The sequence below is a fragment of the Candoia aspera genome, chromosome 2 (assembly GCF_035149785.1).
Source record: "Candoia aspera isolate rCanAsp1 chromosome 2, rCanAsp1.hap2, whole genome shotgun sequence".
Taxonomy (NCBI): domain Eukaryota; kingdom Metazoa; phylum Chordata; class Lepidosauria; order Squamata; family Boidae; genus Candoia; species Candoia aspera.
In genome coordinates, this window is record NC_086154.1 from 158,162,017 (window position 1) to 158,181,416 (window position 19,400).

At 45.3% G+C, this 19,400-nt stretch overlaps 1 protein-coding gene across 3 annotated transcripts in view; it reads left to right on the forward strand.

The window, feature by feature from the left end:
* Nucleotides 1-19,400, forward strand: part of CHD1L (chromodomain helicase DNA binding protein 1 like) — a 60,434-nt gene that overhangs the window by 9,209 nt on the left and 31,825 nt on the right. For 2 of the 3 annotated variants that reach the window (XM_063294578.1, XM_063294580.1), the window contains exons 8-10: nucleotides 8,162-8,317; nucleotides 10,204-10,287; nucleotides 14,402-14,498. In XM_063294578.1, coding sequence (XP_063150648.1) covers nucleotides 8,162-8,317; nucleotides 10,204-10,287; nucleotides 14,402-14,498 — 337 coding nt within the window. The remainder of the gene's footprint in view (nucleotides 1-8,161; nucleotides 8,318-10,203; nucleotides 10,288-14,401; nucleotides 14,499-19,400) is intronic. The other variant, XM_063294579.1, reaches the window with a different exon arrangement.

Below are 19,400 nucleotides of genomic sequence, written 5' to 3' on the forward strand. Positions count from 1 at the left end.
GATTACATGTTTAGCGGCTTCACCCCTCTGGGGGGTGGCCATGATGAACCCCGAAAATGTGTCAATAGACACATGCAAATACCTCCAAGGGGAAAAGGAAGCATATTGGGTTACATCCATCTGCCAGATTTGGCAACATTCCGTCCCCCGAGGGTTGACCCCCATGGGAATTGAATGTGCTTGTTTGCTACAGGTTGGACATTGTTGGACAATGGCTGTCGCTTCTCCAGGAGAGAGCTGAAATTGTTTAATAAGGGCCTTTTTGTTTTGATGGAAATACGAGTGACTTTCCCAGGGGGTGACCGTAGTCAGAGAAAGGCAAAAAAGGGAGGATGCGGCCGCAGCCGCAGCGTCAGCAACATCATTGCCCTCCTGGATAAACCCAGGAAAGGGCTGGTGGCTTCTAATGTGGGAAACATGAAAAGGGTGAACACGTGTGGAAATAAAATGTTGCAGTGACAAAAATAAGGACAAAAGTGTGGGTTCAATGGAGGGGGACAAATAAGCCTCATAAAGGTGAGAAAGCATTTGAGAAACATATAGGCTGTCCAATATGAGGTTAAAAGGCTGGTCAGAAAAGGTTTGAAAAACGAGTAGGGAGGCATACAGCTCCGCACGTTGGGCAGAAGATTGAGGGGGTGTAATTTGGGTATGCCAATGGCCATCTCGCCGCCAGGCACACGCACCATAGGTCTTACTGCCATCGGCAAAAACCGTGACAGCATTTAAAAGGGGTAAGGGAGAAAAAGGCGAGCGCCACACAAAGGGCGTGGTCTTTAAAAGTTGGAACCGAGGGTCAGGGGGTGGGTGACAAGAAACGGCGCCAGGCCAGTCAACAAGAGCAAATTGAAGGTGCTCACTAGAAGCAAACAAAAGTTCCCACGTTACAAGTGAACAAGGCACATAAAGTGTGGAGGGTTCCACGCCCACCAAGGCTTTGGACCTTAACCGGCCCTTATTAATAAGACCTGCAAATTGAGAAGCCTTGGGTGTCAGGGTCGCCCGTGGCGTGTGTGGAAGGTGGATCCATTCAAGGATCGACACGGGCGAAGTCACTTGAACCAAGGCCGCAGTAGGCAATGTTAAGGTGTTGAACAACACTAGAGAAAGTGGAACATCTTCCTTAACGCGGTCTACCCATCTGGTAAGCAAGGCCTGATTGATTAAGTCAACAACCTTTAAATGGGTAGGCTGCAATACAATGACATCGGCCGGGCTGCTAGCGCCAGCCAAGGCCGCAAAAAGTGGAGAAAGCTGGCCGGTAGAAAGGCCTAAATAGGGTCGAATCCAATTAATGGACCCCAAATATTGCTGTAATTGTAACAGGGTCGGGGCAATAGGTAGTCGAACGTCAGGCAGCCACGGAGCAGCATGTGACGTAAGGACTTTATGCCCCAAATAATTGAAAGGAGGGGCAATTTGAACCTTGTCCGGTGCAATAAACAAACCCCCTTTGCGCAAGATGTGTTGCAAGTGCGGCAGGGTCCTAAAGACCGTGCCCTTCGGCCCCGGCGCCGCAACCAAGATGTCATCCATATAATGATACACTAAAAAGGTGGGATAAGCCTGTCTATAAGGCTGTAAAACTTGAGACACAAAATGTTGACACATGGTGGGGCTATTTAACATCCCTTGTGGCAACACCTTCCACTGGTAACGGGCGTTGGGCTGCGAGTTGTTGAAAGCTAGCACAGTAAAGGCAAACAGGGGGACATCTTCCGGGTGGAGTGGAATACAAAAAAAGCAATCCTTAAGGTCAATGATCATCAAATCATATGATGCCGGAATTAAATTGGGATTCGGGAGACCACATTGAAGTGCCCCCATCGGGCGAATGATAGCATTAATGGCTCGTAAATCATGAAGGAGTCTCCATTTTCCCGTCTTCTTTTTTAACAGGAAAACCGGGGTGTTATAAGGACTGGTAGAAGGCTCGAGGTGGCCCTTAGCCAGCTGGTCCGCAACCAAGAGGTGCAACGCCTTTGTTTTTTCAGCTGTCAGGGGCCACTGATCAATCCAAACAGGTTTGTCGGAAAGAAGAGTTAATCGGAGTAGCGCCGGGCCAGACATGGCCACCAGATCAGTCTAGGACAAGCCTAGCCTGAAGCTGGGACAAAAGGTCGCGGCCCCAAAGGTTGATATGAAGGGGCAAGACGACCGGTTTGATGTGAGCCGTAGCCAGAACAGAAGAGGAAGTGACCGTGATCCAAGACGAACTGACGAGGGCCGTCTGGGCACCTCCCACCCCTCGGACCGCCGGGGCGGGGTCAGTAGGCCATTCAGTGGGCCATTCAGCAGAGCGAATGACGGACACGTCTGCTCCCGTATCTAAAAGACCAGAAAAGGGGCGACCATTGAGCATAAAGGTCGCCGTCGGCCTAGCAGGCCTAAGCGGCTGTTCTAAAGCCATGCAGTCTGTGGCGCGATCAAGAATAATCATTGTCGCCACCACCTCGCCCTGCGATATGGTTATGGGCGAATTGATCATGATAGCAAGAGCCAAATCGGAGAAGGAGTCAGAGCTCCTTAAAAAGGGGGCCGCCAACACCCCTTGTGATGTTAAGTCTAAATTTGGAAAAACAATAACAGGCAAATTGGGGGGTAAGATCACAGGCGGTTTGGGTGAAACAAAAAGGTGGTATACATGTGCCGGCAGCACATATTTAACGGTGTCATTGGCGGCCAAATCGATTGAAGAGGGAAACGGCCTTTCGGTCGCAAAATCAACCTTTGGCGTGGGGCTGGCTGAACGCCCCTGGATCAGTTTCCCTGGGCCAACGTCGGGGGGGCCACAGCACGACATTGGCTGGCCCAATGGAAACCTTTCCTACAACGAGGGCAAACGGTTTTTGGCTTTGCCCCGTTTGGCGGGGGGGGTGGTGCAGCGCCCCCCCCGGCAGCCCGACACTGCGCCTTAAAGTGACCGGGCTTGCCGCAATTGAAACAGTTTCCGGTAGGGCGAGTGACCGGGAAAGTCTGGGGCGCGCCCATGACGGGCAACGCGGGCGGGTGCAAGGTGGTGGTGATGGCGGAAGCGAGAGCCGCCATCTTATGATTAGTCGTGCCGACAATGCGGCAGGCTTGGAGGAACTCCGCCAGGGTCACACCCGATTTGGTCGCAATGGGTTGAAGGACCTTTTGGCAGTCTGAATTTGCATTTTCAAAAGCCAATTTTAAAAGGAGCTCTTGACGAGCCTCAACATTGTCAATTTGTCGTTCAAGAGCCGTTTGAAGGCGAGAAACAAAAGAAGCATAGTCTTCGGCTGGCCCTTGAATGATTTTAGAAAAAGTCTGCACGGGGCGGGACTGGGCATCGTCCACCTTGCGAAGGGCCGCCATGACACACTCCTTAATGAGTGGAAAAACCGGGCGGGCTGATCGGATTTGCTGTGCAATGGTGGACCGGTCACCTGTTCCCTTTAAGTCGTCAATGGAGACCTGGGCGGGCAATCCCGCATTGACACGGATGGTGACTTGTTTTCCATATTCAGATTCCCAAAGGACGTACTGAGCCGGGGTCAGGATCATATTAAATAACATCTGCCAATCTCCAAGACAGAGTTCCCGGTTATGGGAGGACATAGACATTAAAAGGCCAAAGGAGTACCGGGACTGGAGGCCATAGTTACGGACCGCCTCTTTAAGGTCTTTAAGTTGTTTCCAATTTAAGGGGGTGTGAACGGGCTGACCCGCCGGCCCCCAGGTAACCGGGAAAGCGGCCCAGTCCTCACAGTCTTCGGAATCGAGTTCTCCCGCCATTTGGGCTGTATGAAGCGCCTGGAGAACGTGGCCTGATGAAGGATAATCTGTCGGGGACGATTTTAAACCTCTGGGGGGGGTCCCGGCGACAGTTGGTGAGGCTGGAGGTGGCAACGGGGGATAGAGGGACGGGGGGTCGTAGGGAGGGGGATTGGAAAAGGAGGGAGAGGGGGTGGGCGAGGTAGAAGGGAGGGAAGGAGACAATTCTTCCGCTGGCGACGAAGAGGCCTTTTCGTCGAAGGCGGGCAAGGCGGACGAATCGGGGTAAAGAGTGGTGAGGGCCGCCATAAGGGCGCGCCACACACACAAAATGTCCGGCGGGGCCCGAGGGGGTCGATGTAACCAGACCCCCAATCGCTCCCAAGTGGAACGCTTTAGGGTCCCCTCTTGAGGATATGCCGGACAATGTTTGTCAAGATATTGTAAAAAGAGTGTCAAGGTTTTTTTCGACACAGGATATACTGTTGTGCCGTTCACCTTCTGTAAACAATTCGCCTTCTTCACTAATGAAAGGAGTTCATCCCTGTGTCTGAGTTGAACTTGAGAAAGTGCGGAGCCCATACTTACGATGCGCGAGCCTATGCCAGGTGCGTAGTATGAGAGTGAAGGCAGCGCACCCCTAGACAAGGGTCACGCCGTGCGTCTGGAATTGATCACGTCGGGGTCACCAGTTGTGGCGTTTCGGGTCCTCGTCGGGATGTGGTGCCAGCTGGTGATGAGACGGCCGACCCGGGCGGCCGGACGGGCTCCTCACGGGCGAGAATGAAACACGACACAACGGCTTGTCAGACGGGAGGAAGCCCCGATAGTCAGTGCTAGCCTCCTTTTATTGGATACACACCAGGAAACGGCATAGTGCCCCAAGGGGCAGAATATAACACTTGCATAGCTAAACATATCACGAAGCCTAAGCATGTATAACTGCGTGACACCTGCATGTACAGTCTCATGCCTGCGGTCACGCTGCAACCCACAAAAACAGGATGTTGCCAGCGTGCCGTTAGGCAGGTTTCTACTTATATCCATATACTAATAAAGCCATCTGCCATAGCCCTGCCCTACCCCAGGCTCATAATGCAACATGCTGGTACTATGAAAGGAATGTGTGCAGCCTGTACTTGAACTAAAAACTCTAATTTTCAATTGAGAGCCAGTTTGGTGTAGTGGTTAAGGCATCAGGCTAGAAACTGGGAAACTGAGTTCTAGTCCTACCTTAGGCACAAAGCCAGCTTTGTGACCTTGGGCCAGTCACTCTCTCTCAGCCCTAGGAAGGAAGCAATGGCAAACCACCTCTGAAAAACCTTGCCAACAAAACGGAAGGGACTCGTCCAGGACAGTCTCCAAGAATTGGTCATGATTGAACAGATTAAAAAAAAAATTAAGAATTCAGTATCCTGTCATATCATGGACCTGGTCCTTGTGCTGTTTCTTTCTCCATCAGTGTTATAAGAGATGTATAGTTATGCTTAGAGTGTTTTTTTTTTTACTTATGCAACTGTTTCATTAATCTGCAATCTGTTGCTGCCCTGGGGAAACACAGTCTCTTAGACAAGTGTATTTTTAAGTACAGATAGTCCTCGGTTAATGACAGTAATTGGTACTGGAAACTCTGTAGCTAAGTGATGAAGTTGTAAAGCAAAAAAAAAAAAAAATGACCGCAAATCATGTATGGTCATCGTAAAGCAAAAAATCACATTAAATGAATCATGTACGGTTGTTAAGCGCTACATCTCATGACCACGACTGGAGACTTCCTGGTGGCTTCCCTGTTAACTGCTTGTCAGAAGCCAACAGTGAAGGTAACAAACGATCACATGACCACGGGACACTGCAACTGTAGTACTTGCGTGTTGGTTGTGAAGTGCCCAAATCGTAATCACATGACACTGGGAATGCTGTGATGGCCACAACTTCAAAGACCAACTGTAAGTCTTCTTGTTCCGCACCATCATAACTTAGAACAGTCACGAGGACCACCTATATAATTTTAAGATTTTTCCTAAAAGGTACTGAATTTGGTGCATATGTGGGAGAAAGAGTTCACTCTGCAGTACAATTATGGATCTTATTGCATCCATAATTAGTGCCCACAAATTTAAATAACACCTTTAATGTGTTAATATGTCACTTGTGTACTAGCACTTAAAACATAGCTGCCCATACGCCAGCTTTCCCCAGCCTTATGTCATGCCACTGAATAATGGAATTCTTGAAATAGACCACTTGAAATTAGGGAGATTTATACTTGTTAATCTTTGTAACTCCAGCCCTATTGATTTTAGTGGCTTTCTCCTTACATGAGACTAGGTTTGGATTCCACCAATTATGTCCATGTGTTATATGTTTGCTATATGAAGCTCTCTTTTTAAATATAAAATTGAACGATCTCATTTGTTAACATCACTAGCTATTACAGAGACAACCTAAAAATCTAAAATAGTCAATTACCTATACCAGCGGTTCCCAACCTTTTTGGCACCAGGGACCGGTTTCGTGGAAGACAATTTTTCCACAGACTGGGGATGGTTTCAGGATGATTCAAGCACTTCTTCTTTTCCCCAACCTTTTATTCTTTTTTCTTTGCACCACTTGGAGGTAGCAGCCAGTGGGCTTGCTTTCTCTGACAGGAGGCAGAGCTCAGGCGGTAATGCGAGTGATGGGGAGAGGCTATAAATACTCAGGATGTAAATTCACTTGCCCACCGCTCACTTCCTGCTGTGCAGCCCGGTTTCTAACAGGCCACGGACCTGTACCGGGCCGCGGCCTGCGGGTTGGGGACCCCTGACCTATACAATTCATGTACTCACACACAACATTACTTAGGAGATGTACTGGAAACTAGCTAAAACTTCCCTAGGCCTAATGATACTAGCATTATGTTCTGAAATACAAAATGTAGAAAATATAAAGGATAGATACATAGAACACACCATCATAGAAATGGTGCTTTGGTTTATTAATGTGATTATTTGATATGTCAGTCTTACGTATATCTATTTCATTACTGTACATCTCTCTCTTCTGTTGCATAGACTGATACTTATTTAAAATGGGCAGTCCTTTGGCCTTCTACTTCAAGTTGAGAAAGTGTTTTTCTCAATGTTTTTTAGCTACCTCTGCTAAAATTCATTAAGACACATATCTCCCATAGATTTGCTTTCAGTTAACTTCTGTTGGTTGAAGCTGTGGGAAGATTTGCATACATAAAGCCAAAGCATAAACATCTAAATGGTGAAGTGATTGTAAATTTGAAGCCAATTTAGTGGCCTGCTAGAACCACTGAAATTTAGCAAAGCTTATAATACGGCTGAGAAGCTGGCACAGAAAAGAAAATTATCTTAGATAGCTTCAGTGAGCATGCCAGAGAAATACAGGTTATGGATCTTACACATTCATCCCTCCCAAGCATAAAGAATCACACACTTAGACAGATTAGGTTAAGATAAGTAAAAGAATTCTTACTTTATTGTTGCTTCTGTAACATCCATCTTGGTGAAAAGATGAAGTTCCTTTGTTCTTTTCTTTCTAAATACATAGTTTGCCCTAAACTCTCAGCCCTACAGCTGCCAAGAGCTGTGTGGAAGAAAGGGGCAGAATCCTTCATCAAGGCCCGAGCACATGGCCCTGATAAATGGAGAGCAGAGCAGCATGCATGCTTCTCCCTGGGTGGAAGGAGGGGAAAGAGAGTGAGAGGAAGTGGGAGTGGGAACAAACAGCGTCCTCAGAGTTGCATTCTGAGACAGCTCACTTTGTGGAATCCTTGGTGCTCTCTGAGCCTTGTTGTTTTCTTGCAGACGCTTCATTGCCAGACTAGGCAACATCTTCCGTGCAAGGAGGGAGTGGGCCTTGCTCTCAGTTTATATACCATGGCTTGCATATATACCTCTTTCTCTGCAAGAAAACAACAAGGCTCAGAGAGCACCAAGGATTCCACAGTTCAACCCTGAGCTACAAATACTTGCTTTGATCGGTACAGCTCAATTTACATGCTAATTCACATGCTAATGAGGCATGCTGGATTTGCCAGGACTTCCAACAAAATTGAGCTAATAAAATTTTTCTATTCTACTTAGAAAAAAATCTAGATAGAAAAAACTACCTTGTAGTTCTATTGCAATATGCAGAAAATTAAAAAGGGATATTACTTTCTTATGTACCATGGTATCTTACTAAATATATATAGTAGATATCAAAGGAAAGATGAAAGTGATGATGCCTGTAGAATGGGTAGAAATACAGCTGTATCTTGCTCAGGTCATCATATTCCAGTCCTTGCTTAGGTCCCATCTAGATCCCTGTTAGTCTTCCTTCAGGTTTAAGAATCATAACTTGTCCATATTTTTCAGTCCTGTTTGCATTTAAAATGCAGGTCTGTAACTGGCTTTTTCTTTCTCTTTTTAAGTCAAAGAACTTCACAGTCTGTTGCAGCCTTTGTTGCTCAGGAGAGTGAAGGCAGAAGTTGCAGAAGAAATTCCAAAGAAGGTCGAAGTAGTTCTCTACCATGGAATGTCGGCACTACAGAAAAAACTTTATAAGGCTCTTCTCATGAAAGATACAGGTAAAAAGAGGAGGAGTAGATTTTGGCACTGGCCGTCATTTCTCTTAGACTTAAAATAATGATTTTCATGGTAAATTGAGACAGGAAGCTTAAGGCTGAATCATACTTAAAATAGATCCATTCAAATCATGAAGATTTAGTCATGAATACAGGCCCATTGAACTCAATACTTCAAAATTCTTTTACTACATTTTCTCTTTACAGGCTACCTTTGTGATTTTTCTCCATATTAAGGTTATGCTTGGTACTTTTGCTAGGAAGGAAAAAGTAAACCCCAACCAGATTTCTTATATTTCTACCCCTAGCAGTTCTGGGGAATTTACTGGTTGATTGGACTTATTCCCATCAGTGATATAAAAAGCAGTATTCCATAGATAGGTTTTTCTTCTTTCTCCCTTCTAGAGAGTTTTACCTAGTAACAGTTGTATCCCTGCTGTCCTGTTCATGAGGTTTCCAGTATGTCAGCTATATATGTTTTCTTGTTTTAGAATTAATGTGATTTGCACCAGCTGGTTAAGCTGCCTCATTTGACCTGGGCAGTTTCTAGTATTAGTATGTAAAACATAGTCAGCGTGCATGTGTATACAGTAAACGAATTAATCCTGATTTAGCCTTACAAAAAAGTTGTTTCAGTTTTCTGTATCATCATTGGGAAGCTATTCCTGGTCCTCTGCTTTGTGACAATTCCTCTCTTTTAGCTTTCTCCCAGAAGTCTATTGTTAAATGTAGTTCGACAGCCTCTCCAATATTTTATCCAGCATTCTTGTTCCGTTGCTTTTCAGATAAAATCTATTCCTTTCATACAGGCTCAGCCTTTTTCTAAATGACTCTGGGTATTTAACAATCTGTCTTTCTTATCAACACTGTCTTATCCATGCATTAGACCATTCAGGTATAAATATCTAGCTGGTCTCATGGATGGAACCGTTAACAGTCCCGAAAATGCAAATAGGAATTCCACAGTCTTAATTATTCATTTCTCTGTAATCACGTGCTGCAACTCTGCTTCCTTCCTCAATAGAACTGCAAGCTTTGATCCTAGCAGGCAAGTTACACTGTATTCAGTGTAGTTGTCACAAATTATCAAATCACCTTCTGTCAAGGGTACGCATCCCCTGCCGCTCTTCTCTCTTTAAGTGTACAGGACTTTGGTTCTATTAGTTTGTGAAGAGATGCTACTGAAAAACAAAAGCATGCTAATAAGAGCTAACACATTCTGGATGATAATAGTTAAGTGAATCCCGGAATCCCGACGCTCTCAGTATTGATGATTTGTTTATTTGGACTTTTCTTGAGATTGTCTGTAGGTTAAGTCATGGCAACTGGATTTCTTTCTTTTCTTGAGATTGCAAGAAGAGATGGGCCAGAAATGATTCACAAGTAGGTGAATTTCCTAGGGAGATCAGGAGTTCCAATACAGTATCTGCTGAAGCTACAAGAATCCCCCACCATTTAACGTAATTGTTAAGAATAACTTGCCTGTATTAGTTATTTTTTCTTCTTTTTCATATTTAGATCATCTTGCAAGATTGTGCGATAGCGCCTAAGTTAAAGATTGCTCATCTCTGTGGTAGATGCCCAAAGCATTGGCATGAAATTAGAAATTAAGCTGTTACAAACATTTCAGCTTCACGATTTTGGTATCATAGTGCACTGTTTACCATTTTAATGTAATTGGTCATTAAAAAATAGATATTTTGGAAGTTTAAGGGCCTTTAAAATGTTTAGCAATAGCTTTCTTTTTTGCTGTTTCCACCAAGCATAGATATTGAATTGAAGAAACTATGACTTTTGATTAAAATGTACTTTCCCAGCCGTTTTGTCTGATTAAATCTTGATACCTAAATGTATCAGCAATAACTGTAAATGTCTGTAATATTTTTCAGACGCATTTGAAAGAAACAAAGCTAAACTCCAAAATGTGTTGATTCAACTCCGGAAATGTGTGGCTCATCCATATCTATTTAATGGTAAGAATTACGAACATAAGCATTGTTGATGTCATGAGTAAGGATGGCGAGCAGGGGGCTCCCATCCAGGCTGTAAAGCGCATGCGTAGTACTGAGGAATTAGGTAGCCATTCAAAGAGACACAGATCGGGACCGCCTTAACCTTTGGGGTTTATATGGCTGGGTTTTTCCCACGCTTCTTCAGTTTGTTAGGATTTTCTGTTATGTAGCAGTAATAAACACTAGAGACCTATTCCTTGTCTCAGCGTGGTTCCTGGCTGTTAGGACAGCTGAAGCTACTATTTGAGGTAGGCATAACAATGGTATTAGTTGGCTAAGCAGATCCTGTATCTCAGTTAAATAGAAGGAAGAGAGGCACTGACCTAGATCTTAAAAAGATAATCCGAACAATTATTGATTAATTATTATTCATAATTATTGGGTTATATGGGGCGTGCCATCAAGTCAGTGTTGACTGCTGGTGACTGCCTGGACTAGTCCCTGCAGTTTTCTTGGCAAGATTTTTGGAAGTGGTTGACATTTCCTCCTTCCTAGGGCTGAGAGACGCTAACTGGCGCAAGGTCACCCAGCTAGCTTTGTGCTTAAGGCGGGTCTAGAACTCACTCCCTGTTTCTAGCCTGTTGCCTTAACCTCTAGACTAGTCTGGCTCTCTTATAAATCTTAGATAATCAAAATGTATTGTTCTCTGTCTCTGAGGTTGGAACCAATAGGAAAGGGTTAACTCCGGTCCTTCCAGTCAGAAGGGAGGGATACTTTTCCATCTACCCTCCCTCCAAAATAAAGGGCTAAGGGATTTTTTCTCTTAGCACCATTTAGGCCAAGCAGTATGTTGATTGCATCTGTTGCTACAGACAATGAAATTCAAGGAACACAGTATTGACTGTGGTTATCATTTGTACATTCAGGGCTAATCTGAAGTTTTCACTTCCAGATCTATTCACAGAAGTTACTAAGAAGGAATGGGCTGACCCAACTAACTATAAGACCCTTTGGTATATCTTTTTATAACTAACTATAAGACCCTCCCTTCTTTGGCTTTGAGATTAAATCTCTTCCCCAGGAGTCTACAGAATAGCTTGAGATGGCCTTTGTTGTTGTTGTTTTTAGATTCCGCAAAAACAATCCTGTGAGGGGAATTGGGCTGAGAGAGGGAGAACTGGCTCAGTCACCCATCTGGCTTTCATGCCTAAGAAAGGACTAGAGCTCGCAGTCTCCTAGTTTCTAGTCCTGCACCTTGACTTCTACATCAAACTGACTCTCAGGCAGTGAACATGTTCCACCTCTCATCACCATGATGGTGGTCAAGAGAGAAAAAGGTAAAATTCTAGTGGTCTCTATGTTCTGTTGAACATAGGGCAAATGGGCTTGTGAGGTAGCCTTGAGCATCTGAGCCTCAGTGGTAGCTTCTGGCATTATGATTTGGTCATGTGCATTGTTTAAGGGTTTGTCATATCCTAAGCATTTACAGAACCATTTAGCAAGTTTGCCAAAATAGTGGAATTCATTACTGATACTACTTTGGACAGTCTTTAGTTTGAATAGGGTGCCTCCTGAAGGTGGGCCTACTGGAGGCAGTAGTGGAGACCATCTTAGCATCCAAGTGCCCAAGCTAATACCTTATGCCAGCAGTCAGCTGCCCTGGGTTCTGTATTTTGATACAAGCAAGGGAGTCCACTTTCAGAGCATTCCTACGTTAGAAGGAAGGGGAGCAGAGAGAGTATTACTTAATTTCTGTTCAAATCTTAGCCATCCCAAGGAGCACATTTAGAATAAGTTAAATATGCAGGGAACCCAAAGGGTTTATCTTCATCTCACTCTGGGGGAACAGAGAACAGGTAATTTATTTGCGTCTTACATGACAGGGAGTGCAAGGAGAAGAGTACCAAGATCTTCCATAGTTAAGGAATATATTGGCTTGTCTTGTCTAGTAACAGGTTCCAGCAAGTATCTTGGCCAATTCCTTTAGACCAGCTGCAACCTCTATGGCAGTGAGTATTCAGTTGGAAAATGTCTTTAGAGCCACAACTTGGGCTAAGGCAGCTACCTTTATTAAACTTTTTTAATCCGTTCACTCATGTCCAAGTCTCGGAGATTGCCTGGACAAGTCTCTGAAGCATTCTTGGCAAGGTTTTTCAGAAGTGGTTTGCCCTTGCCTCCTTCCTAGGGCTGGGAGAGAACGACTGGCCCAAGGTCACCTAGCTGGCTTTGTGCCTAAGCGGGGACTAGAACTCACGGTTTCCTGGTTCTAGCCTGATGTTTTAACCACTACACCCAACTGGCTCTCTACCATTAAACATTATAAGATGTTAAGTTCACTTGGTGGAGGTTGCCTTTAGGCACACAGTCCTTCAGAAGATATTCTAATGGCCCACCCAGGATATTGGATTTGGTATATCCTTTTCCTATTGACTGTTTTCTGTGACAGAAAAGCACTTTCAGTGAGATGTCATTCCCTCCAACAGTTGCAAAAGTTTAGCCCTACTTTCTTTTTTTTATTAGAATTTTTCAGTACAATAAAAGTATACAAAATTAAAAGAAGGTTAAGAAAGGAAAAAATATAGAAAAGAAAAAAAGGAAAGGAACAGAATGGAAACATAGAATTATTACTTCTGCCCTTCTTTCTATTGAGTAATTGCCATCTTATTCTGTCCCCTTCCTCTTTGACCATTTTAATGCCCAGATCCATAAATCATCAATTCAGTCTTTGATTCTTTCAACAAAAAGTCCATATAAGGCTTCCAGTCTTTTAAAAAAGTGTTTATAGTTTTTTCCCTGGCCAAACCAGTCAGCTTTGCCATTTCTGCAAGGTCCATCAATTTTATAATCCAATCTTCTACTGGATTTCATTATTCATGTGCATACAATAATCTTGCCATGGTCACCATATACAGTATTAATTTCCCATGTTTCTTTTCTAGAAGAAGAAGCCTTGCTCTGTGATTGGCAGAGGTGGGATTAACTCTTTCCTGTCCTTTCTTGTCAGGTCCATCTAATAGTGACCAGAATGACACCAAATCTATAAGATCATTTTGAGCAGTTCTAGAAAGAATTTTCAATTGTTTAGGATCAGATGTTTTTTCCAAATCATGATAGACACGCAGTTTCTTCTGCAGTTTTGAGAAGGATTTCTTGTTGGGATGCACAACTACCGTTCATTGCATTGAGCTTAATATAAGTCTGCCTTGGAAATCTGTTTTTTAATTAAGGCAGTATTTAAGTATAATAAATAAAAACCTTGAATTCATATAGGGCCAAATATATAGCATTAATTTTTAAGGATAAGTAGTGGTTATTAGTTTGCTTCTAAACTTGCTTCAAATTGATGGATGGCATTACGTTTTTAAATTGGCTCAGATTTATTTGAAATAATTCCACCTCTAGTTGGCTTCATATTGTCGTTATTCTCTTTTTTCAATGGGAATTGAATACATGATTGAATACATGATTCAGTGGGAATTGAATACATGATCAATGGGAATTTTCAATGGGAATTGAATACATGATCAATGGGAATTTTCAATGGGAATTGAATACATGATCAATGGGAATTTTCAATGGGAATTGAATACATGATGTGGCCTTCAATGACTTTGATTGTGCTCTCTTCTCTGTCTCTAGGTTTTCTCTCTCAGAGAGATGTTTCTGCATATTACTTCCTGATATTTTAGCAAATGGCTTAGAACTTTTATTTTCTAAACCTTTCTGAGAGTAATGAGTGCTACAGTGGGTTCAGTATTATTTCTAATTTTATCTTGAGGTTGTGTATTTTATAGGAATGTTACGTTTTATTGCTTTTTTACTTGTTTCTTGGAATAACGTATGAATTTGATTAAAAGCCATATTTACAATGCTGTGGTCAATTCAAAGCCTCTCCTCAAGTTAGTTCTGGAACAACTGTACTTTTTCTTCTCTGCTGGTTGAGTCTCAGAACCCATCTGCCCATATGTGATGGACTCAAGTCTATTCTAATACGAGAGAGGAATTAATCAGGAAAATGCTTCCAGGTCCCTTCTGTTTATTTGGAACCACTCCAAAAGAATTTTGCCTTAGAATGCATATTTAGATGCAATCCCTTTTAACAGAGGTGCTTCATGATAACAAATTTACTTTCTAGGTGTTGAACCAGAGCCCTTTGTCATTGGAGATCATCTCATTGAAGCCAGTGGTAAACTGAATTTGTTGGATAAGCTTCTTTCTTTCCTGTATGATGGGTATGTTTCATACTTTCTATGAACTGGGACATTTTAACTTGAACCGTAGCATTTGAAAAGAACTGGTTAATGTGAGAGAATGATTTAGCACAAGGACAGTTTTCAGAGTAAGGTAGAGACTTTCCAAGACATTATTTGAAGAATAGATAAATTAGAAGTGTTTCCTTTACCTTAATGAAAAATGTATATTCATGATTAAATCATGCTCATTGGAATCAAGGCTTTGGAATTATTTTGATTTTTGCTCCGTTTTACTGATAGCCAAAATATTCCAGTAATATTTCCTAGTACTTTCAGCTCATGCAGACAAGGAATGGTATTCTGTGCCCTCTCCTGAAGTGCTGAAGATGGGTGGGGTGGACTGACCCTTCCAGTGGTCAGGCCATATCGGAGGTGGGGGTTGGCTAGGTGGGACGGGCAATGCATTGGTTTGTGTCATGTCATATTTCTAGTCCAGCACCTTAACCACTACAGCAAGCTGGTTCTCTAGAACTTATAAAAAATTAAGACAGTAAGATGTTTAAAAAACTGAGTACCAGACATGTAATATGAAAGACAGAAGCTGCATTGGATGCAGTGGGCCAGCTTGAGTGGTTTGGCCAGGTGGCCTGTGCACCAGGTTGTGAATGCCAAATGGGTTTTGAAAGGGAGGGCAATAGCATGGCTTAAGACAATAATGGTCTTGCAGAGATCTCAGCAGACTATAATTGCAGGTGGATGCTAGAAGTGACCTCTAAGGGCAGGGGAGGAAATAATAGGGTTGAACAAATTTTGGTAGTGACAAGAAGGAGAAAATGTGGGGGAAGGAACGGAACAGGTTGGTGCATGGGAAGAAAAACGAGCAATTTAGTATTGGCCTTTCTGGCCCCACATCTTCAATCCTAGGTCCAAAAGGCCAGATTGCTGGGAACCTACCTGGTCTCTGGCTACTGCTGCTATATGTTCGATCCTGTCCCTCTGTAATGAGATCATGTTCATCCATGACCTGCTGACAAATGAACAGAAGGACTTGGTATATACATTGAGCCCTGATTGGGCATGGCTATCCTCCTCTCTGAAACTTCTCCTACTGGGTTATAAGTTTTGCAGCAGCTGGCAAGCTGAGGAAGGGAAAAGGGTATTGCAATAATCTTTAGAGGCCTTACCCCCTCTGACTCAGTCTTCACAGCTTAAACATGCCATCCAGAGGCAAGAAAAGGATCTGGACTAGTCCCAGTAATGATATTGGTGCCATGAATCCAATAAAGTGGAGAAACAGATAAGGATCAACTCTCTTTCCACAGCAGAGACAGCACAAACTATGAAAACAGGTTTATGGTTTCAGGCTCTCCTTTTCCAAAGAATATCACAATACAATAGCCAGTAATAAGACAGGCTATCTCCCCTACCTCAAATGATTCAGCCCAAGCTTCTCTCTGGGGCAGGGAAATAATGGAGAAATAAGTTCCAATAGAAGAGAATATCTGGAGCTCAGGGTTGAACTGTGGAGTCCTTGGTGCGCTCTGAGCTTGGTGGTTTCCTTGCAGATGTTTCATTACCCAACTAGGTAACAGCAGTGCTAGTGAGTGTGGGTTTGTTCCCTGTTTATATATAGTAGCTTGCCCTGCCAGGGTTGGTGGAGGTGTAGTTTTCTCCTCGGTAGTTCCTTGCTTAGGCTGTTGTATACTGCTTGATTGTTTGACTGGTGTTAATCCCTGCTTATCTGGGTGTTGGTTGCTGGAGAGGATGTATTCTGATGTTTTTGTTTCCTTCTTACCTTTTTATTGTCTCTTGAATGGTGTGTAAATGTGGTTTATCTCTGTGTGTCATGTTCGCCGTTTCAATGTCTTTAATGCATCGTAACGTTTCGCATGTCATTAATTGGATGCGTGTTTCATCTTTCTCGGGAGGATGGGAACGTTTATCTTTTGGCTTTGCTTTGGAATGTATTTGTATTATCTACTGCGCTCAAGGTTACTTTCCCAGGTTAGCAACTCTGACGATTGCTAGCACCTGTGTCGGGCGGGGCTGTTACGAGGGAGGCGGGATACGTTTGCACCAAGGGTTTAAGTTTGTATTTGGCGCGCTTTTGCTCATTCTCAGCTTTCTTTGTATCTGTCTTTAGTACTCTAAATAAATCAGATTTCATTTAGCAGCCTCTTGTGAGTCTGAGTATTTGGGGCTAGGGCAACCATTACATAAAGCTGAGAATCTAAGTTCCTAACTCCGCTGGCCCCTGTCCAGGAAAGACAAGCGTCTAACCCTGTGAGGGAGAGAGCCCGCGATGACTGAACCCGACATCCTGATGATGGAGGAAGGGGAACCGGACTCGACCGTGAGGCAGTCCGGCCGACCGTCCCAAGGTGGGGAGCTGTCAGCCACCCGAGAGGAGGCGAGCTCCGAGTCGGAGAGTGAAGCCGGGGGGCTGAAAACGGCCCCAGAGACCACCGTAAATTCTCCGGGCGAGCTGCTCACCTGGGATACGACCCAAGGAGATACCACGGCAGCGGGGGGTCCCTCCTGGAGGCAGAGATACCCATTGTCCCCCAACGTGGTGCAGGTGCAGCCAACGGAGGGCTCACCCACTCCGGATCGGATCCGAGTGTTGGAGTCCAAAATGGATTCGTTGGAGGCTATATTGAAACAGCTGAGCTTGGATGTGACCTCGTTGCGAGAGGTCCGGGAAGAATCAAGCCAAAGGCATTCAACCCCCTCTTCCCAGGGGCTGTCCCCGGAACGGCGACGGGTGGTGCGGAGGCGCGAAGGGGACCAGTCGGTCCGGATGGAAATCGCAGCATCGCCAGGGCGATCGCCCCGGGGCCCCGTGCCACCCCAAGCCAGGGGAACACAAGCCGCGGCAGCACCGGTGGTGGGGTGCAGCGCGGCGGGAGGCGGCATGCGAGACTTCCCTGTCAAGTTTGATGGGGACCCGACCAAACTCTCGTTCTTCCTGACGAACGCGAAAGCCTATATGGAAGAATGGGGGGCGTTTTTCCAATCGGAAAAGGCAAGGATCATCACCATTGCCACCAAACTGAAGGGGAGGGCGGCAGACTGGTATGTCCAGATGTGCCAGTCGGAGGCGCCCGAACTGGAAAGTCTCGAGGAGTTCCTCTGGGCGTTGAAGCAACACTTCGAGGACCCCTTAGCAAAGGAGAGAGCAAAGCGAGCCCTGAAGGAACTCAAGCAGGGGTTCAGATCAGTGGCCGATTATGCTTTGGAGTTTAAAGCGCTAGCTGGGAAGGTGGATGACTGGTCCCAAGCCACCATTATCGAGCTCTTCAAGGATGGCTTGAATACAGAGGTGCTGCGCTGGTCCCTGGGGAGGGACGACCCATACACGCTGTATGAGTGGATCCTGCTGGCGGGGAGGGCTGAACATGCACAGGAGATCTTTGCCCAGCGGAGGACCGCCAAGTCGGGGCGGGAGGTGAAGCCCAGCCGCCCATCGACCACCGGGGGGAAACCGGGACAACGACCCTGGGACGAGGAGCGGGAGAAGCGGTACGCCAAAGGCTTGTGCCTGAGATGTGGTAAGGAGGGGCATAGAGTGGCAGCATGCCCGAAGGCAAAGGTGGAGGAACGGCCCGGAAAACCGCCAGCAAAGTCCCCTGCATTGCCGAGGAAGCAAAAAGCTGCGGTGGCTGAAACCGAGGGAGACGATGTAATGTTCTTCGAAATTGAGGGGGAGACCGAAATCCCGCAGCCGGCGGGAAACGCCAGCCACCTGCTCTAAAGGGCGCCGCTGGGCAGGTGGTAGAGGATGGGCGCGAGCCTCCATCGGTGAGTGGCACTTACCGCATACTCATGGTGAAATTGAAATTGGGCTCCCAAACCAAGACTGTGGAAGTATGGGCCATGATTGATTCGGGGTGTTCCCGCTGTCTTATGCACCCCGACGTGGTGGCGGCTTTGGAGCTCCCCACGTTCCCTTTACAGCGACCCATCGCTTTTACTCAGCTGGATGGGTCCGTGGCAGGGGGCCAACCGGTCACCCTTTTTACAGGGCGTGTAGCCTTGCAACTGGGCAGTCATCAGGAAGGGCTGTCTTTTGTGGTGGCTCCGGTTGGGGGCCCATTGGTGGTGTTGGGGGTACCCTGGTTGGTGCAGCAAAACCCCCACATAAACTGGGTCTACCGAACTATCACGTTTAGGGATGGGTTTTATCAAGCGGCCGAGGGTAAAGGTGCCCCAGAGGAGATGGTGGGGGTTGCGGCAGCTGCGACTCCGCCTTACCCGGCCTCTCCTCTGGAAGGCTTGCCGGCCGAGTACTGGATGTTTGCTGATGTATTCGGTGAAAAGGAAGCCGATCAGTTGCCCCCCCATCGAAAGACGGACTGTGCCATAGAACTGTTGCCCAACACCCAATTGCCTAAACCAAAAATTTATTCCATGACGCAGAAGGAACTGACTCTGTTGAGGGAATTTGTGGACAAAAATCTGGCGCGCGGATTTATTGAGCCGGCAAATTCACCCGTGGGGGCGCCGGTTCTTTTTCGCCCAAAAAAGGACGGGACATTGAGACTTTGTACGGATTTCCGCGGATTAAATGCCGTCTCAATTTCCAACAAATATCCCTTGCCATTGATAAAGGACATGTTGTCACATCTGGCTAAGGGCAAGATCTTCTCTAAACTTGATTTAAGAGAAGCCTACTATCGTGTACGGATCAAGGAGGGGGATGAGTGGAAAACCGCATTCAATTGCCCGTTGGGAGCTTTCCAGTATAAGGTGTTGCCGTTTGGGTTGGCTGGGGCCCCTGGGGTATTTATGCAATTAATCAATGAGGTTTTGCATGAACATCTGTTCAAAGGTGTACTGGTGTATTTGGATGATGTATTGATTTATACTGAAACCATGAAAGAGCATGTAGCTCTGGTAAAGCAGGTATTGTGTAAACTCAGGTCGGCTGAATTGTATGCT